The sequence below is a fragment of the Gadus morhua genome, chromosome 6 (genome assembly GCF_902167405.1).
Source record: "Gadus morhua chromosome 6, gadMor3.0, whole genome shotgun sequence".
NCBI classification, from domain to species: domain Eukaryota; kingdom Metazoa; phylum Chordata; class Actinopteri; order Gadiformes; family Gadidae; genus Gadus; species Gadus morhua.
Genome location: NC_044053.1, coordinates 3480506 through 3508322, shown reverse-complemented (window position 1 = coordinate 3508322; position 27817 = coordinate 3480506). Strand labels below are relative to the sequence as shown.

Sequence of the window (27817 nt, the reverse complement as noted above, 5' to 3'; positions counted from 1 at the left end):
GTAAATCAAGGCTGAAAATGATCTAAATAGTGCAAGATACAATTATTTTAGTGGAAAAAAATTGTCATACACATACACATTGTCTGCTGGTTACTGCTTCACATAAATCACTAATCAAGCTTTTTTTTTAGACAACTTTTGCATTGACAAATTAGAAAAATGGCTCTGTCAGTCTCTGGCCAGGTATATATTGAGGGGCTATGCGACATTTGACATTTCAGAGTGATAGGTCAAGCCGTTTAGGAGAAAAATTAGGACACACACACAGACAGACTTTCCTTAATTGATATAGCTGGATTTATATAATTAGAGAAAACAATAGCAAAGAATCGCTCCCTAATCAATACTTCATTCACTGCCTCTTCCGTGGTCATTACAATATTATGAATAGTTCTCCGACGTCTCTGGTACTACCATAATTAGTTTAAGTCATTATTATAATGCCAAACATGCTCGCTGCTGCGAGCATGCTGTGTCCTGTTCCCGCCTCACCAATGGTCTCGCTGACAGGGGCGTCGCCGTCAACCTTGGCTTTGCCACGGAAAAGGTCGGTTAATTTAGCACATTTGGCTGCGTCTTGAACATTTTTTTCCTTTTTCTTTTTCCTCTTCACCACCTTTTTTCCTTTTTGACATTTTCGTAATTCTGTGTAACTTCAGTGAGATCAACGAGAAGTAAGTGACCCGGCCGTGTGTCAGGCTGAGCCAATCATAAATGACAGACCGCGGAGCAGTCCAAGTTGGGAGGGGACGTTCTGGCCGCTCGCTCGCTTTGGCCGCTCGCTTTGGCCGCTCGCTTTGGCCGCTCGCTTTGGCCGCTCGCTTTGGCCGCTCGCTTTGGCCGCTCGCTTTGGCCGCTCGCTTTGGCCGCTCGCTTTGGCCGCTCGCTTTGCCCCCATACACTGTCGGGGTGCTCCCCCTCTAAATTGACAGTAATACATTGGCCCCGTTTCACCGTCAGGCAAGAGCTCAGTTTCGCGCTGTAAGCAAATATCCGGCAGCAGGCCACCCTAAATAACGGCTTACTGAACTTTTTCATTTTTTTTTACATCATTTACAACAAAAAAAAAGACAAACATATAATAAAAAATAAAATAATAATAATAATAAGAAAAATCTAAAAGAATTACGGCCGGCCGGCTCGGCCTGAAATCGTCCGGCCGTTCGGGAAAATCTCCCGAACCTCCCGATGGCCAGTCCGCCCCTGCTACGTAACAATTTCACCAAATGCTAGGAGAAGGTCTCGTTGGTGCTATTCCTCCATTCATTTAGAATGGAGAAGAAAGCGTGTACTCCTCACGCTTTGGTCAGGCGAAGTGTGACACTGAACACGCCTTGCGATGTGGACCAACGTATCTATTTCACGCCTTGGCGTGATACCGGTTGGGTTCTGACCGCACCAGGGTTCGTTTGGAAGCGAACCGAGACCACATCTTCATGGAGGTCTCGGCCGGCTGATTTGGTGCGCTTCAAAGTGAGGTGGTTGTAATTCACACCAAGCCTCCGGAACTACCCTTCAAACCTCCGTCTGGTTTCAGCGTTGTTATGGATGTTACCCAATAAATCCCCTAGAGGGCAGTAACTGTCGTTTCACAAATTAACAGCAGCGATAATCGCAAACATGATATCTGTTAAGATGATTTTGCTTTGTGTCATCCGAAATCGGCACAAAAAAGTGCAAAAAGTGTAGGCCGCGGTGGTGGTGGCATGTGACACCCCTCACCAACCCGCAGATTATCTCCTCAAAATGTTGTTAAATGACCAGTTACAACCCCTCGCAAAGCAGGGGAACCATACAATAAAAAGGTCAGGTATATAGTATAATATAAGCATAAAACCTATATATATCCAATATTATACTACTCTCTATTTTCGCGAATGGTCTGACTTTTGACTCTATACTGCCGCCTCGATTTCCGGTGGTATTGCTCCGTTTCTCCCAGAGCACTCCGGATTCGTAAGCTCAGCGGACGGACCCATTGACGGACGAAACACCTCCGGGACCGGACGAAATGGTCCTTATCCGTGTTTACCGTAGGGTGTGAATGGGCCTTTAAGGCCGCTGCTGAGACGTTCCGCAGCCGCGCCCGGTGGAAATGGTCTCATTGATTAGAGTGGAACCTATCTGCTGCGGTGACCGCGGCCAAGACGTGCCGCAGCCGTAACGCTGCCGTAACGTGTGCGGTGGAATCGGGCCGTCAGTCTCTGCCCGATCGTCTCTCGATACTCACAGTTACACACTTATTAATTTATTTTTAGGTTTTCGGTGTAGCCTAATTCTGGCCCGCCTCGGTCACAACTGCGGGTAGCAAAAGGTGCTAAGTGCTAGCCTTACTGCCTATCATTTGACAGAGTAGCCGGCAGGCTGCACTGTGCTAGCGTTGGTGCCGGTGTTACAATGAATTCTGCGACCCACCGAAATGTGTGACCCCAGGGGGCGCTGTTGTACATTTTCTGCAACATGCACATGTGCATCATAACAAAAACATAAATAAAACATAAGATCTCCCCCCACCCCCACAGTATCTTTCTTTTCTTGATACTAAAATTAATTCTAAACAGCATTTTACACAGTAGCCTTTAATAGGAAATGCTCAAAGGTAAATCAGCGTAATTTAACAATGACTGTAGCTTTTTATGGTTAAAGAAGCAACGGTGAAGGACTGTACTAAACGCCCTATCCATTGTATGGGTCTGTAAAGTGCTAATCAAATCAATCAAATGTATTTATTAAGCACCTTTAATAAAAAGGTAATTGGTTGGGGGGAGGTCTTATGTTTTATGTATGTTTTTGTCATGCTGGGCTTCAAACCCGTGCATATTGCAGAAAATATGCAACAGCGCCCCCTGGGGTCACACTTCTCGGTGGGTCGCAGAATTCGGTGTAACACTGGCGGTCAGAAGAAATAGCGGTGCTGTTGTCATAGATTTCACGTCACACATCCATGTATCTGCCTACTTAGTAATTGGTATAATGGTAATTATTGGTATGATTTCGAGTTATCTATCACAAAAATATACTGGACTCTGAGGTTTTGCTAACTTATTGTAATATGTTGAAAGCTAACAACGATAGCCATCAGCACAAAGTTATATTAACTTTGGCAGATTTTGACATTGATTTAACAAAATCTATTTCATTGACTGTAGTACTGTGTGGGTCACCACCATGTTAACGAGTAACAGTATTTGATTTGGTACAATTCATTCATATCGAACAATACATAAGCAAGCTTGTGATTGTATGGGTCAAGGGTCCAGAAATGAGATGTGTCTGGTGCAGTACGTTTGCTCTACCACCCAATGATCTCCCGGTCAACCAAAAATCGGTGGATTTTCAATCATATTTCCAGTGATGGATTCAATGTTTATTTTCCTTGAATCAGTTCCTGTCGGTCAGTTCGCCAAGAAGAGTCGTTCAAAATCCTTTGTTCGTTCGTTCGTTCAGTCGAGTTTCCGGTAGCGGTGAATCGAATCATGGAATGCACGGTTCTCAGTCATTCAGACTCAGCTCCTCCCTCGTTCTCATTCTCAAACGATCGTGGAAGTCGGTCATTAATCAATATTAGAACTTTAACAAATCGCAAGGGGATGGGGGGGTGTAGTTGACAGTGTTGGGAACGTTACTTTAAAAAAGTAATTAGTTATAGTTTCTCACTACTTGTTCCAAAAAGTGACTGAATTACTCTATAATGAAAGTGACTAGTTACCTGGGAAAGTAACTATTTCAGTTACTAAAAAAATAGTTGATATAAAGATTTTTCGATTTTTCTGAGCAGTTTTCACAAGTCAGTTGAAATGAGTAGAACAGACAGGTAGGCTACTTGTACATAACCTTCAATATTTATTGCACATCAACAGATAGCAAGAGGTTTATCCTGCACTTCAAATATTAGTGTCTTTGTAACAAACAGTTAAAAAAAATAATAGTGTGTTTGCAGTAACTGTAGCAAATTAAATCTAACTCTCACAACCTGAGACAACGATCGTAAACATTCAAACAAAAAGTGTGTTCTACTCTGTAGTCTTAATTAAATAAATGAATCAAACTCCCAATCTCAGACAAATGGTCTGGTAGACATTCGTTAAGTATCAAACAGTTAAACAATATAAAGTGTGAATGCAGTAACTGTAGCAAATTAAATAAATCTAACTCTCACAACCTGAGACAACTGGTCTGGTAGACATTCGTTAAGTATATTCTCAAAAGTAAACCGTTAAACAATATAAAGTGTGTATGCAGTAACTGTAGCAAATTAAATAAATCAAACTCTCACAACCTTAGAAAAATAGTGTGGAAGACATAGGCTACTGTATTTCAAGTAATTTCGTCATTAAAAAAGTAAACAGTTGAAAAACATGGAGTGCTTTTAAAGATTGAACTTTAGCTTCTAGATATTAATCTACCCATCCATACACTCCTTCCAAAACACTAATCTATTCATGTATCTGTCATGTATCCAGCTAACCCAGGTAGCCTAGTCCTACCCTTCAAACCACTGAGTTTATCTAAGAAGCAGCAGCATTTCAAACCTCTTGTCAGAAAGCCTGTTCCTCTTTGGGCTGAAGACCAGCTTCACCAGGCTAAAGAGCAGACATGGGGGACTCGAGTCACATGACTTGACTTGAGTCAGACTCGAGTCGCACATTTGAGGACTTGAGACTTCCTTGACTAACACTGATAAAAGACTCGACTTGACTTTGACTTGGTCTTCATGACTTGAGACTTGACTTAGACTTGAGATTTGCGATTTGCGATACGCCAGCAGATTTTAAAAACACACACCTCAAATGGTCCTACCCCCTCTCCTTCAACGCTGAGTCTGACTCCACCCATTCCAAGTACATGGACACGCAAGAGCGCGAACACAGATGCGCGAGAGTGAGCCATTAGCTAGTTAGCTAGCTCCAGTAGCCACCCCAGGATAACAACAAACAGAAGCTTGCTCTGGGTCACGAGCTTTGAGTACGTGCACGTGCACGAAGGGGTCACTCGCGGGGAGCGGGGGAGGGGGAGTGCAGTACGACCATTTGATTGACGTACTTACTGTCCAATGCCACTCGGTGGTTCTGAAAATCATTGGCTGGAGTTTTTCGAGCCCTGCTCGTTCCACAGATGATTGACTTGTTTAATTTTCATGTCAGCAGGCTACTTCTAACTCAGTGGCTGCAAGTGGGTTATGATAAGGATTTCAAGTAATTTTCAAGTAAAATTACACCGTTAGAGCCAGAGTGTCAGACTGGGCTGTTCTCAGCATAGGCCTACCGCAAAAAAATGAAGAGGGTTCAAGTTCCAGTCCCCAAATTCAGTTGAACCACTACCTGGACATTTGTGATGGACAGAGCTGCCTTTAGTTTTGGGCCTATTCACATAATGGTTTTGGAATGTTTTGAATAGTTTGAGTTATTGTTAATGTTAAGACATTGTTATTGTTAATGTTGAAATAAAACTAAACTTATGAACCACTCACTCTACCGATATTTAAATGTGGAAACTGGGTTAGATGATCAGATTTTTGTATGACTTGACTTGTGACTTGCTTGACCTGAGCAATGACTTGACTTGTGACTTGCTTGATTCTTGAGACTTGAAGGTTATGACTTGAGACTTGCTTGTGACTTGCACATGAGTGACTTACCCCCACCTCTGCTAAAGAGTCCCTCAACTGGGGCACTGGATGGAGTGGCTGCATTGCATTTGAGTGACATTTTCTTTATTAGTGGGAATCCGTTAAGAGTGTCAATCCCTTGTGCTCCTGATTTTAAATAGTCAGCGACCTGGCTTTCCATGGAAGCAGAGGTGCCCTCCTCATCCTCAAAGGAAAATAATTAATCCTCTATGGCTGAGTTGGTGCTGAGGTTGCGTGTTGGTGCGTTGGTACCCGTTAGCTGGTGTTCATCTTGGGCACTTTTCCGGCACTCCGCCAGCAGACTTGCCTTGGCGTTGTCCTTCCTTTCCTGTGTCCGCAGCCAACGTAGTTTAAACCTGGGCAGTGTCACCGCAGCCAAGACTGCAGACTCACGTTCCAGCACCTCAGCAAACCTGGTTTTGATCGCCTGAAATGAGACACACACACACACACACACACACACACACACACACACACACACACACACACACACACACACACACACACACACACACACACACACACACACACACACACACACACACACACACCTAGTGGCCTCATCCCTGTGCAGTATTCTCTGAGGAACTGGTACTCCCGAACTGTGATGGCCTTCAACCCACAATTGTAGGAGATGGTGTTCAGCTCGGCGATTGGGGATTCACGGACACGAGCAACGGCATCATGAAAGGAGTTCCATCTGGTCGTACATGGGACAAGGAGCTTCCTCTCAAGGACTTCATCCACGGTCTCTGCAGCCACTGTTGAACGGCTAGCCTTATTCCACAAAGCTATGCATTTTGAGGTAGCACTTCTGTACACAGATTTTATGTCTGGCCTTGAGAGTAACCACTTGTCCACATCACAGCATGAATAAGGTTTGCTGTGTGCGATGCACATCTGTGGGGTGGTGGCAAAGTCACAACATCCTCTACCACATCCTCATCCACATTCATGTCTTGTAAGGCATCATGAAGGTCGACAAAAGTCACATCATCATCCTCCTCCCCAGAGTCATCACCCTAAAGGGGCTGGTAAACCTTGAAGGCCTTCACAAAATTCGAACCATTGTCTTTGACAGTAGCTGTGATTTTGTTAGAAATAGCAAAGGATGAGTGGATATTGTCCAATTCAGTAGCAATGTGGTCATGTGTATGACGGCTGCTTTCTTTCGCTCTAGGCTGTTTGGATGTATCCAGTGGGCGGTCACGCAGAGGTAGCTGCGGTTGTGAGCAGTCCAAATATCTGCAGTTGTAGACAAAAAGTCCAACTCTTCAAAACTCTTTTTAAGCTCTGTGTTCATTTTGGCGTAATCAGCATCTAGGTATTTAGCAAACGTCTCTGTGCAAGGCGTACAGGCGCTCCTTTCTTAGGTATTTTAGCAATAATGGCTCGGAATGAATCATCCTCCAGCGTCGATTATGGCAACATATCTTTATCCACATTCCTGGCTATCATTCGGTTGACTTCAGCCTGCGTCATAGGCTTTTGTTGTAGGGCAGTCAAAATCTAGTTTTTCTGCTTGGACGACTTTGCTCCGTGTCCTTCTTTGCTAGTTGATGATGAGCTATCACAGCTATATGAGATCCGTTGAGCTTGCTCACAACGGATGTTGATAAAGTCTTCGCTCTTGGTCCTGGACATAATGTACACTTTACGTTCACGTTTTTGCCCTCAACCTCAATGAATTGGAAGTAGTGCTTATATCGTCACCTTGGAAATGCCAAATTTTCACCACATTGCTCCGGACTCGCCATTCTCCTGCTTCTTCGAATGTTTGCTGTTGGTGTGTGGCGCGCGTGTCCTGGCTTATGTGTGTAAAAAGTTTAAACACTGGCTCTGTTTGGCTACGATGCAACATGACTCTGCCTTAGCCAATCATAATCTCTTATCTCGGACGTTAACCCACCCGCTCTCCTCACTAGCAGTCTGAAAAAATAACGTTGTTACCTAACAACGTTACTTTAAACGGCGTTATTCCAAACCCTGGTAGCTGATTATTGGATGTTTAACATATCAGCAAGATAATAGACTTGATTTAGCAATGATGGTTGGGGTCACGGTGGAGAACGAACCATGAAAGAACGAGACAAATTGACGAGACATTCAAATATTTGATTAATCTGGCATGACACAGAAAGTACAAATACAGCATGCATTTATCATTTCCCTGATATTGAATCGTATTATCGTATGGTCGCTCACTATAACTCTACCCCAGTGTGCGAAATACCTGCCAATATTCAGGGGGGTCTCAATCCCCTGATTGTTGTGCAATACCGATCTAAATTGTCTCAGTATGCAGTTGACCTATAACATTACAATATTTCATGGATCAAAGCAATCAGTCTATAGCCTACATGACAACACACACACGCACACAACAATTGTTGATAATCCGATATGCTATAGTAGCCTATTCGTAAAGCAACACTTCGGCCAATGCAGCCTCCTCTGTCAGTACTGATCGTGCATCCAAGTTGTTTGGATGCACAATGTTTTATAACAAGGAGAGGTAAAGTTGTTGGCACACTACAATAATTGGCACCAATATGGCACATTTAGATGAGCAAACAACAACTGAATAAATGCCAGGTAAAGCCAATCAGAGACTGGCACGCAATCAGTGCACTTGCCAAGGAAAGCCTGTATGACTGCTCGTGTGACATTATTTAACCATCCATCAAAATACGATCATACAGATACATCATTGAACACATTCAAAAAGCCCACGGCAGGTGCGCTCTCTCTCTCGCGCTCTCTCTCTCTCACGCTCTCTCTCTCACGCTCTCTCTCTCTCGCGCTCTCTCTCTCACGCTCTTGCACGTACGTCCGCAATTAGGCCTACTCCAACTTGCAAGGCTAGACTGCTTCAGTAAGACCCCAACCAACCACAACGCCTTCATAACCATGCAGTATGACGACGCCGGAAAGGACATGAACGCACACTGTCGCACACACTCATCTTATGCACAGTGCACCCTTAGTCCCAGTTCTATATTCACAATTCAGTCACTGCAAAGATTTAAAAGATACCCTCTTACCTTAAGTTAGAATAGACCCAAAGTGTGTGAGTGATACACTCTGGTTTAGCTTTTGCTTGCTAGCCGTTTTTAGTTTGACTTTTCAACATTACGTCTTTCTTCTGTTTGGCGAACATGGCTAAATTGCATACGCACACAGGACTGGCCGGCTCCGCTTGGCAACATTTTTTGTGAATAATTGTTTTGCATTTTGAATTCTGGACATGGTGAGCTTAAAAACATTTAAGTGACCATTAGTGACAAAAAATGTATAGCCTATAAATATATTTTTGACAAACTTTGAGACCCCCCTCAAATTTTGCTTTTGAGGCTTTCAGGGGGTCTCATTGGTAAATCGGGGGGGTCGACCCCCCCCGGACTCCCCGTATTTCGCACACTGCTCTTCCCTCTTCCCCACTCACAGTCAGCGAATGATCAGAGAGTCAGCGACTAGTAGGTCTGGGAGGAATCGAGCCTGAGAATGAACGAGACGAACGAGAGAGAAGAATCAGTTCAGTTTTTTCGTGTGAAAGATACGTTCATTCAAACTGATTCGTTCGCGAACGACCCATCACTATCAAATATCAATGCATTTTCAATCATATTTCCCAGTCAACTATATATCGATGCATTTTCAATCATATTTCCCAGTCAACTATATATCGATGCATTTTCAATCATATTTCCCGGTCAACTATTTATCGATGCATTTTCAATCATTTCCAAGTCAACTATATATCGATGCATTTTCAATCATATTTCCCAGTCAACTATATATCGATGCATTTTCAATCATATTTCCCGGTCAACTATTTGTCGATGGCCTTTCAACAACGGTCGTAAATATCAATGCTTACTCAATCATAAAGATAACAATAGATCAATGTTGTTCCAATGTTGTTGCCATCAACATTAATAACATCAGGTTTCATCGATACGGTAATGGTGATTCAACATTTATTTTGCATTTAAATTTCAATATCAACCATAATGATGATTCGGATTGAAAATCACTATTTATTCAATGTTGGCTTGCTGTCTGGGTATCTTCTGGCTAACCTATTAGCCTACTCTAGTTTTATTGGGGAGCAGAGCTGTTCCTGAGACCTGTCCGCCACTATATGAGTCCTTGCTTTACCCAATTCATCTGACTTCTTTATTTATTCATGCTTCTACCTTAATTAATGTCATGATGTGAATTAGAAACTCTAATCTTTTGTCGAATAAGTTAAAAAGGATTATTCAGGACGAGTTAAATTCCAAGAAACAAACATTTTTTGGCAAGATAATCTGTATAACATTTATATGGACCCCTCTCGCGATTGATTGTATGGTTCGGTGTTGTGTGGATCCAGTTTTCAGCTCCGAGCGTGCTCATCCTCCAGTCGGTGCGCATGCAAGCAGAACGGAAGGTGGACTGTCAGTAGATTAGACACGTCGTCGTCGAAGAAGTCGGGATAACAGGAACGAAAAGCGAGGCAACAGAAAGGTGAGAGGGAGAAAAAGTGCCGACAATTAATCACCCAGTTTTTCCAGTGAAATGTATACACTTAATCACGGACCTTCCTTTGGTGCCCATTATTTAATAAAAATGAATAGTTGTTCATCCAACATTAAATTCATACATATAGCATACAGAGCTATATGCATAAATAAATGAAGTGGATGTACTGGGAATTCTTGTTTACTGTGGTTTGCAGAAGCAAGGCCCACTCCCTTTCGTATACTTATCCAATAGCTACAGGTCTCTAAATACTGACACCTAGTGGTGAAAAATAATAACAGGGTAGGCATTGATGTAGGTCTTCTGTGTCTTTTCTGTGGCAAATTCACAGGTGTTTAGAGACAGTGGGGAATTATTGGTGTCTGACAAACATGTTGACCAGAATTTAGAATACTGATATTTGAATACTATATTCTTTCGAAGGGCCCAAAATCTCTAGCAGGGCACAGTGGCGGCTCCAGAGATTTTTTCTTGCTGGTGCTACAGTGGGTCTGAGTTACTCAGTGATGGTGCTGAGGGATGTACTGTGCGGTAATACTAATATATATTAGCAAGGCAAGACGTGTGGTGTTCAGAAGGTTCAAGCATTATGTAAATGCCTCTGTTGATTCACAAGCAACAGCAATTAATAGATCTCATATAGAAGTGAACTGTGACAGTGTCAACAGCATCGGAGAGAACCCGGGCTACACAGAGCATGAACACACAAACCAACAGAGCATCCGACCCACAGCGGACAACATGAGTCATGCACCAATCCCTTAATCAGCGTCAAATGCATGCTTTTTCACTGAAAAACACACAACTAACCCACAATGTCCACTGCTATTCGCATTACATAGAGAGACAATGCCAAAAGATACACCTTTATTTATTAAAGTCAAAAAAGGCAAACAACAGATGCAAGGCTTTACCAGAAGTTGGACAAATCATAATCTGACCATGCAATACCTCAATTAATTCGGCTACTGAATTTAAAACAAATATCAAGAGAATCACCGCTTGGAAGGCCAACAAAACCAGTAAGCTTAAAAGCATTAAATGTAATATTTGTGGTATCCACCACATAAAAAAAATAAAATCAACTGCACTCACCATTGATGTTTTCAGAGAAGTACCTTTGCTGATTGCCCAACTGTTGTGAAGGGTACTTTTTCAATGCTGGTAGCAGCTTTAATAATCCAATCAAAGGCGCACTAACCCAATAACATGATTTTCTTGAGTGTCATGTAACCGCACTGAATGTCTTTCTCTGTGTCTCCAGATGCCCTCATTTGGAAGAGCAGGTTTGATACTGCTGCTGTCTCTTGTTATCTTCAGTGGAATAGGCTACCTCTGGCTCTCTTCATATTATATGGTAGAGGTTGAGGTCAAGATTGAAGCCCCGATGAAAAAGTGGTAAGGCTCAAAGTTGATTTGAAAGTGCACGCTTGTGAATGTTCGGTCACTCTCCGTGCAATATTCATGTATTTACAAAGCTGACCTCGGACACCGCAAACCTTAAGCTAATGGATGGATGTGTAAATACATCAGTGCTTGTCAACAGTTTTGGAGCAAAGAAATACCACAATCCCAAGGAGAAACTCAAGGCATACAAACTTATAGCCTTTGGGAAGGAATGATATTCATGATGATATTCTTTTTTATCAAATGTTATGCTTATGTTTTAACTTTAATGTTTATTCATTCTTGAAGGCAGTTGCATTCATGGAAAAGCATTCTATAAATGAAGTGTATTTTTATTAATATTACCTGTAGGTCCCCGCCCACTGGTCAAGTGAAGCTTGCGGCTTCCTGCACTTGCCCTGCGAAGTCATATGATCTGGCAGGGAGCATTCCCACTGCCAACCGAGAAGACATTCAGAAACGACGGGCAGAGGAGTACAAGAAGCACCAGGCTAGGTATGCATGGCCACCAGTACCAGGAACAAAAGATGGAACAAAGGGATAGCGGGGAGGAGAGACAGTGATGTATCATTTGATCGATTTAATCAACAAATCAATTTCTTATAGAATAATATCTTAAATATTCAAATCAAGTTGTAAAATTAGTATTTGGCCTGTTTGCTACGACCCCAAGTTAATCGTTGACATCATCTATGTCTAGATTTTGGTCAGCCAGGGTTTTTGCTGAACTCTGTCCTCATCTGGGACCTCATCTTCTGAAATTGGGTAGTGGTCCATTTAAGTTAGCGCGTACACACTGCCCTGGATAGGTAATAGCAGGCTAATAGTGCCAACAAAATGTTAGGAATTTGTTTTTGTTTGCGACTGCGCATGCCTACCACAAATTGAAAAGGGAGTGTCATCAAAATAGACGGAGAAGCCAGTATTTTGACCCGGCATGTTTCCTTATTGTTTGATGTCATATCATGGTCATTTTATGACTTGGTACAGTAAATGTTACATAGTGTACATTAATTATTCAGTTAGAATATTGTTCAATTTACATCATTGGTTAAGTGGCTTGTGTTTCGTATTGGTTAATTGATTTGTGGATTTTAATATTTTTTCTATCTCCTGTGTCCAGAACAAGCTCCATTTTGAACACACTCCTCTTTGCTCCATCCAACTCTCCACTGCAGTATCCCATTCAGGGTTTCACAGTACGCCCCTTGGTCCCCACTCTTATTCCAGGTACAGTACGCTGCACTTCAGTGGTTTAATCAAATCGCCGCGATACTGCTCTTCAGTTCAGTTGCTGTGCAAGTGCACTGCACAGATATACATATAAAGTGCAATGTTCTTTTTCCTTAGCATCCTTTCGGTGTTCATTTTATGTTCAATGTATTCCTCAGGAAATAGTTTCACCCCGAAAGATATTTTGTTTCAGGTTTAGCGTTGCACGGGGTTCAAAGAAGCAGCTATAAGGTTGGTAGTAAAACTCTGGGTGTCAAGTCAAAATCGGGATACAAGGGACAATTCTGGATGTTTTGGAGCAAAAGGTTAAATTTCCCTGGTTCCTTGTTACGGCCCATGTCTAACAAGCATCAACACAGGTCCCCCTTACTAACATAATCATTTGTTTCTCATCAAGCAAGAGTTTAAATGTCTTTTCAATCCCTTTAATGACATGGTTATGGGTCTCTCTTTATCAGGGTTTTCCAAGCGGAGCTTTTGGGGACTTTTGGGTTTTCTTGGAAGCACTGGTGCACCTCCAATAGGTGTTTGCAGATTATGTCCTGCCCGGGGTTAAACAACAGTTTTCTTCTACAAGAACAACAAATAAATATACAATAACTAAAGCATAATTTTTATTTGATATTATATTCCATTTCTGCCAAGCCCAGCTACATTTTCCCAGCTACATGTCACTTCGTTCTATACATCTCACCTTTTTATATTCTCTGATGAAGTTATTTTTTCTTTCGAACAATGCAACTCTTTTCCAATATACTGTATTTCTGCTTTTCTCACTCTTACTTCCTTCGACTCCACAAAGCCTGAATAAAAAGAGTACTGCTGCTTGATTGTCTGCATTTCCCTTCCTGCGTTCCTTCTGATGTTTGCGCAACATGGGTGACTGCAAACAACCAATTCAGTTTCAATGAGTGGAGGACAGTGGAGTGGAGTGTCCTATCGATGCTTAACCAGTAGATGACACGGTGGGCCTGTTGGCCATTGAGAGAATATTCAGGCGATAGCGTACAAATCCCTCCTGAAGTGCGGGAGCTGGAACATTTTGCTCACCGATACTTAAATGAGACCGTACTACTGGGCCATTTCCAAGGCATTTAGATGTCCTGATGAAGGGAAACCGGCGGCTCAGCTACTCCAGCCGTTAACGGAACTTAAAGGCTGATTGTGGTCCCACGTTCACGCAACGCAAGGGGGTTAAGGACCCCTTACGTCCTTGCGGACCCTCCTTGCGTCCACCGCAAGGGCCGGACGTGCGCCTCCCAAAAATGTTATCCTTCCGTCGAGGCGACGCAGCAGCAAGGGCTGTGATTGGTCCACTTACACAAACCCGACGTAGAACCGAAGCATCTTTCTACGTGGTCCTTGCATTGCGTGTCGTGGGAACACAATCAGCCCTTACGTCTAAACTGTGCAGCAAAGACGCTTTTTAGACACGTTGTTAACTCTTTGTCGTTGTCAAATTTGAGCTCATGCCTTCTTTGAGATTGTGGGATTTTCTAAATTGAATTATCGCCACATATACCAGAAACGCGTTGCTAGCTCATTCATTTTTTGTTCCATCAACATACTTGGCATGTTTAGGCTATGAGTGGCATTATGGTTCAAATCAATGAGAGAGTGATAATAATATTTTGCCAGTCTGATTGAACCAAGGCATGCTAGGAAAACGGACAACAACAGACAGGTTGTGAGCTAAAAAGTACAAATATTCAAACAGTCCTTTATCATTTCAGCACGGCTAAGTACTCGCTCACTCACTCAATCACTCTCAACACACTTCTCCTTGTGTTTAACAGGTTTCACTACAGGTCACCAAAGGTGTCCTCAGTCTAGGGAACCAGAGTGAAGCACAAAGTGTCGAAGGTGATCCATGAACTCCATCACTTCAATGTGTAACTAAACCACTTGTCACTGGGATTGACTTGTATGTAATATGATTTGTGAATAACCAATAGGTGGCGGAAAGCAATTTCTGGTCTTGGAGAAGCTCAGCTTAGAGGAACTCAACAAACTTCTTGCGAAGGTCACCTACACCATTCCTGTGTACCACATACACACCGGAGACCTGGGTACTCTAAGACCTTTTTAATGGATGTATGGGTTAAATGATAACATTGAAAGATACGTACTGAACAGAGGCTCAGGTTTAAAACATATATTGTTAATGTGATGTTCTCATTTTGCACTCAAAGCATTCCAATATTACAGTGGATTGTGTAAAGTGTGCCAAATCTTATTTAGGGTGGATGTTTTAAATTTGTTTTCACTTATTTTTCAATCAGTTCACTTCTCGTTTGAGCTTCATGAAGCTGTGTTCCCCATCGCCATTCGGCAACCAACCGTACCGGTTCTTTTCGACATGGGAACAAGTATAACAACAAAAGTCTTTCCTTATAAATCTTCAATTTTTACAGTTGAGTAGAATCATGAACCCTTACCTTCTTCCTCTCTCTGTCCCCCCCCTTCCACTCTTTCAAAGACATTAGCGACCAAGTGACAGTCACCACCAAAACCTTTATGCGCTACAAAGAGTTGAAGGTCCTCATAAGAAGCCTCAGGCAATTCTACAAAGACGTGGTGCTCATTGTAGCCGATGACAGCTTTACTCCAGAAAAGATCACAGAAGAAAATGTTCTGCAATACATCATGCCTGGTGGACAGGTAGGCAGGTTTTTTTTTTTTGTTTTTTTCGAATTGTGGTCGATAGTGTTTAAATGTGGTCGATAGTGTTTGAATATGGTCGATAGTGTTTAAATGTGGTCGATAGGGTTTAAATGTGGTCGATAGTGTTTAAATGTGGTCGATAGGGTTTACATGTTTAAATGTGGTCGATAGGGTTTAAATGTGGTCGATAGGGTTTACATGTGGTCCATAGGGTTTACATGTGGTCCATAGTAGTGTTAAATGTTCTATTCCCTCTCTCTCCACCTCATCCCTCACTCTCCACCTCAAGCTGGTGTGTGGTGAGCGTTCTGGCGCCGATTGGCTGCCGTGCATCACCCAAATGGGTGCTACATACTGGTGGTGGCTAGTGAGGTCCCCCCCCCCCCTTCACTGTAGGCGTCTTTGAGTGTCTAGAAAAGCGCTAAATAAATTCAATGAATTATTATTATTATTATTATATATTGGAACCATGTGCACACACACACACACACACACACACACACACACACACACACACACACACACACACACACACACACACAACATAATGTCAGTCTTGTGCTCAGACATCATATAAGAGTAGTCAAGTATTGAAGTTGATTTCAAATCTTTCCCTTCCACAGGGATGGTTTGCCGGCAGAACCCTGGCTGTCTCTCAAGTCACCACCAAGTACTTTCTTTGGGTGGATGACGACTTTCTATTCACTGAGAAAACAAAGATAGAGGATCTGGTGAAGGTGATGGAGGCAACACCAGAGTTGGATGTGGTGAGAATCATATTACTCAATGACTATTTTCACATAATGAATAAAGCATGAGTTTGAAGATGTAATTTCTCGTTATCCTTCTTAGGTTGGGGGTTCGGTTTCTGGAAACCAGTTCTACTTCTCCATCGCCTATGAGGAAGGCGATGGTGATACTGGAGGCTGTATGGAAAGGAAGTCCAACATAAAGTTCCAATCACTACCAAATTACCCACAATGCTCCATAGTCAATGGGGTGGTCAACTTCTTCCTGGCTCGTACCGACGCTGTGAATCGAGTGAGATTTGACCCCAAGCTGAAGAGAGTGGCACATTCAGGTATGTTCCCAGCCACATCTATGACATGTAGCCCTTTGGGTTTGTGTACATGCATCCACAATGAATGAGTATGGGGAGTTTTCTTTTTGCTTCACTGGTAGATACATGGCTATCCAAAGTAGGTCTTCAGTCTTTATAGAGGGAGCTATACCGCTCCTGGATGTGAAGTTACCTCATCTTGGGAGCTGTTTCACAAGCACTAAGGCTACACGGCATAACATGCAAGGCTGAATCTCCTTCAATTTTTGCATAAATTAAATATAGGTGTTGTCTCCATTCAGCAGGCAAAATATTTTGCATAAGTGACATATTTCTGCTTTTGAGGTATCAGATGAATTGGACAGCAGTGCTTAGTGTTGGCAGCTATTGTGAGACGGGCAGCCGGTCTCAATAGATATGCCCTTTTTGAATATGCCATAAAAAGTGTCGGCTTGTCCACCGTAAGAAAACCACTATAACAATGAGAAATCATTCAGTTGTCATGTTGTCACTGGTGCGGGGACTTGTAGATCCATAATGGGGCAGATATCCAATTTTTATCAACAATATCATCGAAATATGTGCTGCCTGGACCTGGATTCATTATCATCACCTAATTTTTTCTGTTTATTATTTTTAGTTTTCCGACATATGCTCCCCGAGAGTACAAGACGTTTTGGATGTACACAGGAAGCGCTCCTGCTACTTTATTATTCTGCTTAACATCCAATAATTGCTGTTTTGTTTTTTCCTCTTTAGAATTCTTCATGGATGGTCTTGGCCAGTTGATGGTTGCTTCATGTGGCCATGTTTCCATTGGCCATCAGCCGAGAGGGGCCAATGCTCAATATGGTCGGTTCAGACACCCTGGAAAGGGTGATGTGCAGTATAAACTACAGCTGCACTACTACAAAAACCATCTACAATGTCTCCACTACAGATAGGAAGAATCCCGACGGATCCGTTCGCTATAAGAGAAAGTTATCTTCCAGTACTATGCATGTTTTCCCATAATCAACCACTATTGGCTTGAGTGGTTGCTACAGTAATAGCTCAATCATTTTCAGGGTTAGGGTTAGGTTTAGGGTCTATATATATCAGTCGCGGGCGGCTGGTTGTTTTTAAAGTGAGGGAGGAAGGACTGCGCGCTTTGTTTTCATTGGCCTGCTTGCACTGTTGGTGTATGGTGGCATAAGAATGCGAGACTCAAGTTGTTTCAGGGTGTTTTGGTGAACTACAAAATAGTAGGGAGGGATAGTTATCTGAATAAAATGTATACAAAGCCACCCGTGGCATCACTGTAATTTGAAAGCTGGTGGGCAGCATGTCTTTGAAATGGACTACAAGGGCAGAAGGAAAGGATGCAAAGCCCATTAGTCAAATCAGGCCTACTCTTAATTTGTAAAAGTAAATAAATAAATCTGGGCCTATTTTAGCCCTCAATTTCTGAAGTTATTGGTTGTAATTTAGCTATATTTATTTTCAGTTCCAATTGTTTTAAGGAAAGACTAAAGACCAAAATTGATGCCATTTAAAATGCATCATGCTCTGAATCATTCACCCTTTCCACAATATCAAACAGAAGGGTCAGATTAACAAACTAGTAAAAGAACGAGAACATTATTTCAAACAACCTGATATAGGCATGGTGCATAGCAAGGAAAGTCGCATAGCACCACCAACGTGACCTTGAAACTTGTCGTGGTGTTGGGTTGCCCTATCAAGATTTTGAAACCATGAACAGTCCACGTTGGAGATTTGCCATTATTCTTAGCAAACAGGGCCATCAAAGTCGATTGCTAGTAATGCTACCAGTAAGCCATGACTACCCAGAAAACCATTTAGCACCCACAACACTGACACTGATTACTTTTGTTGATCTCGATTTTGCGAAGTGGTCTACCTTTTTATTTGGTCGCTAACTTAGCACTGTAACTCAATGAATGGAATGCTCTGGGTAATTAAACATGAACAATGTCCTCTTGTTTCCAATGTTTCCATTGTACACTTTATTCGCAAATGTTAGAATCTCGTTATCCTTCAGATGATTTCACCTGCTTTGCGTCTCTTGTGCCGCTTTTCCACTGCAGGGTGTGGTACGGTTCGGTTCGCCTCAGTCCGGGAGGGAGGGGGCGGTATAGCCCAGCTCAGTTCCGAGGTCGCGTTTCCACCGCCGACAGTACCCTTTATGGTAGGCCGGATGTCGATCGCCCATGCAGCTACGTCAATAGCGTAAACAACGTCTTCCTCCCCAAGAATGCGGAGGAACGTCTCCACCTCCTTGTTCGCCCAAGCAAGCGTTTTACACGACATGTTCATTGTAAAGAATAATACCTCGAGCCTACTGTTTGTTTGTTTTTATCCCCACGTCGCCCGGAAGTGACGGTTCTGTCAACGGAGGGGGTGTGTAGCTCGAATTTTCCGGTACCCTTTCAGGCGTCTCGTCTCGTTTTCAGTACCCCAACGGAGGAGTACTGAAAACGAGTGCAAAACGAGTACGGCTCAGTCCTTGTCAAGCCCACTTTTGGCGGTGGAAACGCAATCCGTACCTCACCTTTGCGAACCGTACCGTACTGCACCCTGCAGTGGAAACGCGGCATTAGGCAGAGCGGCAATGCAGGGCAGGCAGAGCGGGTTTGTTATCGACAGGGTTGCCAGATTGGGCAGATTTCCCGCCAAATGATAATTTTTCCAGCCTAACGTGGTTAAAAGTAACCCATTTGGTGGGAAATCTGCCCAATCTGGCAACACTTCTCACCAGCCAGGGATCCTGCTTATTGGTTCATAGCGCAGTGCGAATAGATTTTTGCTGAATCAGACGCCTTAAGGTCACACCCACTCAGAGGAGGACTTTCCTACTCTATCCAATTGAAACCCATGTTTTTCACCGGCCGCCAGTAGACAGAAGTAAATCTGTGCCATCGGATTTTGAAAATAAAAAGCCATTGAATTCTAAGCACTGAATATTTATGCATTGAAATGAAGTATATGGATTTTTTGCCTCTGAATTTAACTCAATAAATCATATTTAGCTTTATTTTTCTATGTTAAAAAATTCCAAATTTAAATATTCAACGTTAAAAAATTCAACATGGCAAATTCAGCTGGAAAATTCAATGTCAGAAAATTCAGTGTTAACATCCGGGGACCCAAGGAAGAGCAATCGATCCTAGATGCTAGATCGCGGTCAAGCAAGGAGATTGGGAGTAAGAGCGTCCCTCGCTGGTTCTTTCTTTCTTGATACAAACGTTAATTCTAAACAGCATTTTACACAGTAGCCTATAATAGGAAATGCTCAAAGGTAAATCGACGTCATTAAACACTGACTGTAGCTTTGGATGGAGAGAGAAGCCACCGAAAGGTGTGACCCTTGGGGGCGCAGTTGCCCATTTCCTGCAACATGCATGAGTTTGAAGCGTAGACAGGCATGAAGTCGTTCACGCGCCGAAACATCCCCAAGCTTAAAACTTACCGTTTGTATCGTCATCGATCACTCGGACTTTATCCGTATTGTGACAACGGATGCACGTTAAGTAGCTGGAGACAAAACCGTTGATATGCCTCTGTGGTGGCATAACAAGAGCGCAACGAGCGCGCAGAGCCAACACTATTCCGCACCGAGGGACATGATAGGCTACACACATGAGGATGACAACTTAAAAGCAGGTTGCTGTCGGACGCCTCTTCCCGATGTCACAAGAGTGGCGTGTGTGTGTGTGTGTGTGTGTGTGTGTGTGTGTGTGTGTGTGTGTGTGTGTGTGTGTGTGTGTGTGTGTGTGTGTGTGTGTGTGTGTGTGTGTGTGTGTGTGTGTGTGTGTGTGTGAGTGACGTCAGCGAAATCAGTCGACGAATGAGTGAACGAGCGATTGAGCGAGTGTCAGTCTAGGGGGAATTAAACGAGTCCGGTGTAAGTACCATATCGGCTCGGCTTCCAGATCGGCTCGGGGTCCGTCGTCTGCTGATTACGTTACACAATATCATTGGCTGTACGCTTGAATGGGCGTACATTGTGATTGGCTGTACGTCGGACAGTTGTGATGGGCTGTTTTGTGCTGTAGCTCTGGCTGTAGTCATAGCAACCACGAGGCAACAGCGAGCACATGTGTGAGCGCGAGTAGGTCTATGCCTAGTTTGTGTTGCCAGATTGGGCATATGTCCCGTTTTTCCAGCCTAACGTGATTCAAAGTAGCCAAATCAGGCTGAAAATGTGCCCAATCTGGCAACACGGACGGCTTATCTTAACAGCCAAGATGATTCCGAGGGATGTTTTGTTTTTAGAAGAAAACTATCCATACAGATAGGTTGGGAATGGTCTATGTTCAAAATGAAGGATCATTACAGGCTCTTTAATTTAACCTGTTAAGCCCTAGGCCTATTTCACAGGCCTCCTGCCCGAAATGACATGCCCATAATGAATAGAGTATGCCTCCACAACTACAAGGGCTATATGAATAAAGTTGGTTTAAAAAAGAAGGTAAGACCTGTGAGGTGGCTACAGAAGTGTCAGAATCAATATAGATGTTACTGTGTCAGAGTAAATTCAGCTAGAACAAGAAATGTCAATTTTCAATTTTCGCCTAGAGAAAACACATTATTTAGAGTGAATACCACCTTGAAACTATGGGATAGTAGCCCAGAACCTTTAGGGAAACATATAACAACATCTGATGAGTACCCTGTTCCAGGATAAATTCTAATAAAGTGAATAAAGTGATTTTAGAGAGGTTTTAGTACAGGTAGGTCCAGACGGACTAAATGGTGCCATTTGGGCACTTTTGGGCACCATCAGTGCCATTTGACCTTTCTAAAGGTACCAGACTGTAAAACTAATTTTATTTCACTGACATATCACTATAGGTATTCATTCCATCCAAAATCAACAGTTTTGACTTGTTTTGAAAATTCACCCAGACCTCTATACATTTTCACAGTCAAAGAAAACCATACATTCGAAATGAAGTTTGACTCCAACTGGAGCAGATATATTTGTGAACAACATATAATAAAACCAAACTGTAAAAACAAAGGTAAAAACACAGCTAAAAACTACAATCACTAGGGATAAAGATATATATATATATATATATATATATATATATATATATATATTAGAGCTGTCAGTTAAACGCGTTTTTAACGGCGTTAACGCAAACCAAATTTAACGGCGTTAAATTTTTTATCGCGCGATTAACGCAATTATTTTATAAAAAAAAAAATATATAATTTTTTTTTTTTTTTTTTTTTGGCTCAAAACAAAGAAGCAGTAGCCTGACTGCTATGTTCAAATGACATTTGTTCAAAGCAGTCGTTTAATTGCACTCGTTTAAAGGCTCTTTTTGTTGTATCGTCCTGTTTTGATCAGTGTATATGCCAATGTTGTTATCAATAAAAAATCATTTGCACAAGGTAAGCCGATGCACTTCACCATGTTGATAAGAGAATTAAAATGAGAAGAATTATGGGACAAAAAAATCAAGGGATATTTAGCATAGAAAAAGAATTTGCGATTAATCACGATTAATTAGAGTTAACTATGACATTAATGCGATTAATCACGATTAAATATTTTAATCGCTTGACAGCTCTAATATATATATATGTATATATATATATATATATATATATATATATATATATACACTGCTGGACTGGGCATAGGGCATGGCGGGCATATGCCCGGTGGCCTGAAGCCTTTTATTTATTTTTTTATTCATGCCAAACTCGCGTCTAACGTAGCAGGCCACGTTAACTTCAATGCAGGCCACATTAACGTCAATTCAAGTTAATGCAAGTTAAACTGGCAGATCTGCCCTTTATCATGATTGATTGAAGCCTGGGCCAATGAGGTGAGGGGCAGGCCAATTACGCCTACCCCTCCATCTCAGCCTCCGTTGGTGACTTGGTTGGTTAGCCACTGCTAGCAGGCAGATCGAAAACGGGCAATATGGACCCTAGTGGGAAGAAAAGAAAGGGTGGCGCTGAAAGAGCCAGGGACCAGAAAAAAGCAGCCCTTCAGGCAGATGCTACGAAATGCCTAAAAATAGCTGATATGTTTGCTGCTCGTGGACATGGAGCCTCCACATCTGCAGCAGCAGCATCAACAGGTAGTGGAGGAGAAGATGCTCGACAGCAGGTGGACGAGGCGGCCATGACGGTAAGTCAAGGTTAACTTCAGCTATTAATTAATGAACAGCAAAATGTTTATAAATCAGACATCTATGTGTGAGAAAGAAATATTGATCGTCTGTCGAAGTTAAATGCTGTCTAACCTTGTCACTCAGATATGGATTAATGTCGGACCGTCGGATATTATTTTGGTGCTGCTCACTGCCAGTCATGTAACCTAGCCTAGCAATGTAGGCTAGGCTAGGTTAAATGGTGTGCATGGCTAGCTACAACGCTGCCGCAGCCAGGTTGTTTATTTATTCTTTATTCGTTGTATTTGTGTGACTGTTGTGCCACTGCGGGGTTGCTTCTTTATTCTTTATTTTGTTTGTGTGACTGTCGTGCGTCGGCCTTACGAAATATGCTGTTTTGCACAGTCTTACTGAGCGATGGGGTGGACGGTCCCTTTCTATAGAACAGAACTAATGTATTTTCTCACTCCTCACTTCTGGGCACCTGCTTTTGTGATGAGGTAAAATAATACGCTGACTTGAAACACTCATAGTGGATCAGATTAAGTTAAACTCTGTCCTTGCACAAAGTACATTGCAGAGAAAATGTAAAGCAGTATCTACCTTTAGTGCACATGAGACCTTATATTAGAATCACTGTCATTTAGAATTAAAACATTAGATCTGAATACGCATTTACTGTGTCACAGTCTTAGAACGTTTTTGTAGAGTTGAAATGCACTACTATGATCACCTGTGTTATTTTTCTCACATTTCTATCTTTCTTGTCTTTTCATCTTTTTTAAGGTTCCCATGCTTAAGGAGTGCTGGGTGTTGCTGCTGAGAAGAGGCAGATGGGATAGCATCAGCATCTCTCCCACTTGTTGGAGTGTGTGTGTGTGTGTGTGTGTGTGTGTGTGTGTGTGTGTGTGTGTGTGTGTGTGTGTGTGTGTGTGTGTGTGTGTGTGTGTGTGTGTGTTCTGGTCCATTTGAAAGCTCTCATTGGTTTGCATGCTGCATGTAAGTTACCCATTCCTTTTCGTTTTAATGTTTGTTTTATTGATATTCATATTCTTAATACACAGTATAATTGTGTATTTATTTACTTTATTTTTTCTATTTATTTTGTACAGTTAAGTGATTTGTTAAGTTAAGCAATGTATTTTATTTTGTACAGTTAAGTAATTATTGACTCATTGTAAATATAAGTGTTTAACTTAAATTGTTATGTGTGTCATCACTTTTTAATTTATATTCAAAATTAAATGGATGAAAATCCTATTCTTTCCAAGTCCTGGCATAATTTCACACACCTAACATTTTATTTTGTATTGACAGTTGATTAGCAACACAAATTGGTAATAAGAGAAATCCTTGCTGTTACTTGTAGCTTGTAGTGAGATAAACATCTTGTGGCCTTTTTGTGTATTGCAATTTTAGGTCAGCCTTTGCATCCAGTCATTGGTACAGTCATCCAGTCATTTCTTGCTTTAATAATGCATTGTATCACACAAGTAATGATATATTATTCATAGTTTAGCCTACAGTATTACATTTATTATAATTATATTAACTAAAATGAATTAATTAATATTTTTTAATATAATTCCTTTACTTAAATTTAAGTAACAAGGTTGAAAGAAATGACATGTCTAAAAAGTAATGTGACCTACGGTCAATAGATCATACTTTTGATAAGCCTAACAGTATTTTGGGAGAACTTTTCATAATGCTTCTCATAGTGTTAAAATGTTTGTGTCTCCTAGTGCACATTGATCGTTTAAGGCAGTGATTCCCAACAAGGGGTATATGGTACATATACATATAGGTGCGCAAGCAAACTGCAGGGGATATGTGGATAAATTAACGAATGTGTGCAGCATAGTCATTGCATGAGTGAAGGGGTACTCATGGTGTGACAAAAAGGCTTAAGGGGTACGCATGTCAAAAGCAGTTGGGGAAAAAACCCACACTGTCACACAGCGCGCTTACATTTTTCCCCGTCAATACCTGGTGGTGGCCTGCTCTTGGTTAAAAATGCCCGGCCTGAAAAATTTCCCCAGTCCAGCCCTGTATATATATATATATATATATCAGTGGAGGCTTCTCCATTGAGGAGAGGGAGGAAGATCCTCCCTAACATTGTTGAGAATAAAAAATGTAGATTGCCCAGACTATTGTAATGAATGAATGCCCTTAAATATGACTACTTTATTGCCTTTGAATATATAATGTTCGTTTCCCTGGGTAAAGGGACATTAGCACCCCCTATCGCCTTTTGACAATTACTTCAGGGAGGAACGTCCTCCCTCCGCGTCCCTTGACTCCCATTCATTTTCCCGAAAGTACTGGCGGCCGGTGGATAACATGGGTTTCAATGGGAGAGAGGAGGAAAATCCTCCTCTGAGTGGGTGGGACCTTAAGGGGTCTGATTCGCGCAAAAATCTATCCGTCTGCGCTATGAACCAATAAGCAGGATCCCTGGATGTTGAGCAGTGTTGCCAGATTGGTCCGATTTCCCACCCAATTGGGCTACTTTTAACCATGTTAGGCTGGAAGAATTATCATTGGGCGGGAAATCTGCCCAATCTGGCAACGCTGTTGATAACAAACCCGGTCTGCGTTGCCGCGGTGCTCAGTCTGAGAGACGCAGAGCAAGTGAAATCTGCGATAGCGAGATCCTAAATGCACAATGGAAACATTGGAAACGGAGGACATTAACGTCTTATTACAAAAAGCATTCCATTCATTCAGTTACAGTGCTAAGTTAGCGACCAAAGAAAGAGGTAGACCACTTCCCAAAATCAAGGTCACCAGAAGTAATGGCAACGTCAGTGTTGTGAGTGCTACATGGTTTGCTAGGTACGCATGACTTACTGGTAGCACTACAAGCAATTGTAACTGAAAATAAACATAGCTAAATAACTTCAGTCAGTGAGGGCAAAAATAGGCCCAATGATAGGCCCATATTTTTTTATTGACTTTTACAAATCAATAGTAGGCCTGATTTGACTAATATGCTTTGCATCCTTTCCTTCTCAAATTACAGTGATGCCACTGGTGGCTTTGTATACATTTTGTTCACATAACTCCCTCCCTTCTATTTTGTAGTTCAACAAAACACCCTGAATCAACTTGAGTCTCACATTCGTATGCCACCATACACCAACAGTGCAAGCAGGCCAATGGCAACCAAGCGCGCAGTCCTTCCTCCCTCACTTTAAAAACGACCAGCCGCCACTGATATATATATATATATATATATATATAAACAGAGGTGGGGGGGCTGACGCTGGAGCAGGAGCAGTCGATGAAGGTGGCTCATAATCAGCATCATCATCACTGTGGAACCCAAGAAGATGAAAGAAAAGAATGACTCCAAACAGACAAGTAACAATATGTTGGGGTAAACAAGACCTGTAGGCTACTGTGGAAGTCAACTAACAATCCAGTTTGCACCAGTTTGAGTGTGTGCATTTACTAAATTCATTGCAGGATAATAAATCAAATCCAAGTTTATTCATCACTTGCACAGCAATGCTTGGTTTGCTAAGTCCTCTCAACAATGCAAAAGGGAATAAAGAGAAGAAAGGATAGAGATAGTATCAAATAAACTATGTACAAAATATTGATAATGATAATTGATGCAAATAATATCATAAATATAAATATAAGAGTACCGGTAGTGAGTGTGTGGAATGAGTAGAGTGAGTAGGGTGATCGATAGATAGATAATATCTAATAAGGTAAATAGATCGTCAATTTGACACCAAATCAATAAGTAATCGATAACAGAGATTACATACCTTTCAGGTGATGGAATTCGAACTTCTGAATCACTGTTGTCCGTGTCCAGTTCTGGCAACAGCAAGTCACTGACGTCAGACGACGACTCGAGAGGGACTACAGTAGCCCCACTGTCGCTAGTAATGATAGCGAATGGCTCCGCAAAAGTATAGGTCTTTCTCCTGCCTGCCATTATTTATTTTAAAATAATAACAAATAGAAGAAAAAGGCAAGAAAATACAAAATAACTAGCTAACTAGAAATGCAAACGTTGAAATAAGCGTGTAGTAGGAGCGTATATCTCTATCTAGCCGGAGTGTCTGAAGAGTGTTCAGAAAGTTCTCTGCGCTTCTTGCGCGAATTATGCTGTCCTTCCAGTCAAACCCGGGAAGATATCTTGGGTATCCATTGGTCAATTTGGATGATCGACCCCTCTATCGAACCGTCAGAGCCAATGGAGTCGAGGGACAGTCAAATCAATGGACCCAAATCCATGTAAAAAAACACATTTCGCCAATCAAAAGTATCACATTGTATAACGTTTTTTATTTGTTTATTTATTTTGCTCTTCTTTGGCTGCTAGTTCAGTGAGTTTTCGTCGTAGAGTGATGACCGTTATATCATTGGAATCTGTGAAGCCTCAGCTTTCATATGACATAGTTTGTGTGGCTGGCATGACAGAGCGAAATCGGCGGTGGCCAGTATGAGCGCATGCACGTTTTGCGTGTTTTGCTACGGGCTAATTTAGTTGCTTGGCGTTAGAATTGTGTTTTGTTCAGGTAAAAATGGTTATCATGGGCTTTTAGCCAAGCTTCTTCTCGTTACGTGGGTATGCACCATGGACATGTTGGAGCATGGTGGTGATGTTTACAGCTGTTTACAGCACACGTTGGCGCAGCTGCCCCCGCCCCCGGGGGCGCTCGGGTTTAAAAAACCTTATTGCTGTAGATAGCTATTGTGTGACGTAATCAGCAGACGACGGACCCCGAGCCGATCTGGAAGCCGAGCCGATATGGTACTTACACAGGTTCTGTTTTTCGAGTTAGGCTACGTGTACTGTTAAATAAAGTACCAAACGCCAAGAATCCGTGCCTGTGTCTTCCGACCTATAAACAGACCCACTGCCGGTTATAGTGAAGGGTGTAACCCCCGAAAAGGCATCGGCCCTGGAGGGAACGTCTCCCCTGGGCTCCCCGACTACGGGAGAGCCAAGGAAAAGGAAAGGTGTAACTCCGAGGTACGCCGCGCTTCCATAGGAACTACAGGCTGCTGCCGCTTCAGTTGCGCCATACTGTCGGCTTTGCGCTCTCGTTCCACAGCGGGAACGAGCATCACATAACAGATCGCCCCAGCATCACACCAAACGTAGGCAAAGGGACCTCGGCGGATTGCCCC

The 27817-nt window shown here is 42.2% G+C and overlaps 1 protein-coding gene across 1 annotated transcript in view; it reads left to right on the top strand.

Moving 5' to 3' along the window:
* Positions 1–17733, top strand: part of LOC115545850 (beta-1,4 N-acetylgalactosaminyltransferase 2-like) — a 45629-nt gene extending 27896 nt beyond the window's left edge. The window contains exons 2-13 of the mRNA XM_030359316.1: positions 10008–10141; positions 11421–11554; positions 11915–12058; positions 12687–12793; positions 12990–13027; positions 14593–14659; positions 14752–14865; positions 15079–15165; positions 15276–15457; positions 16084–16227; positions 16313–16541; positions 17280–17733. Of these exons, the coding sequence (XP_030215176.1) occupies positions 11421–11554; positions 11915–12058; positions 12687–12793; positions 12990–13027; positions 14593–14659; positions 14752–14865; positions 15079–15165; positions 15276–15457; positions 16084–16227; positions 16313–16541; positions 17280–17464 (1431 nt within the window). The 5' untranslated portion in view covers positions 10008–10141 and the 3' untranslated portion in view covers positions 17465–17733. The remainder of the gene's footprint in view (positions 1–10007; positions 10142–11420; positions 11555–11914; positions 12059–12686; positions 12794–12989; positions 13028–14592; positions 14660–14751; positions 14866–15078; positions 15166–15275; positions 15458–16083; positions 16228–16312; positions 16542–17279) is intronic.
* The last annotated feature ends 10084 nt before the right edge of the window (positions 17734–27817 follow it).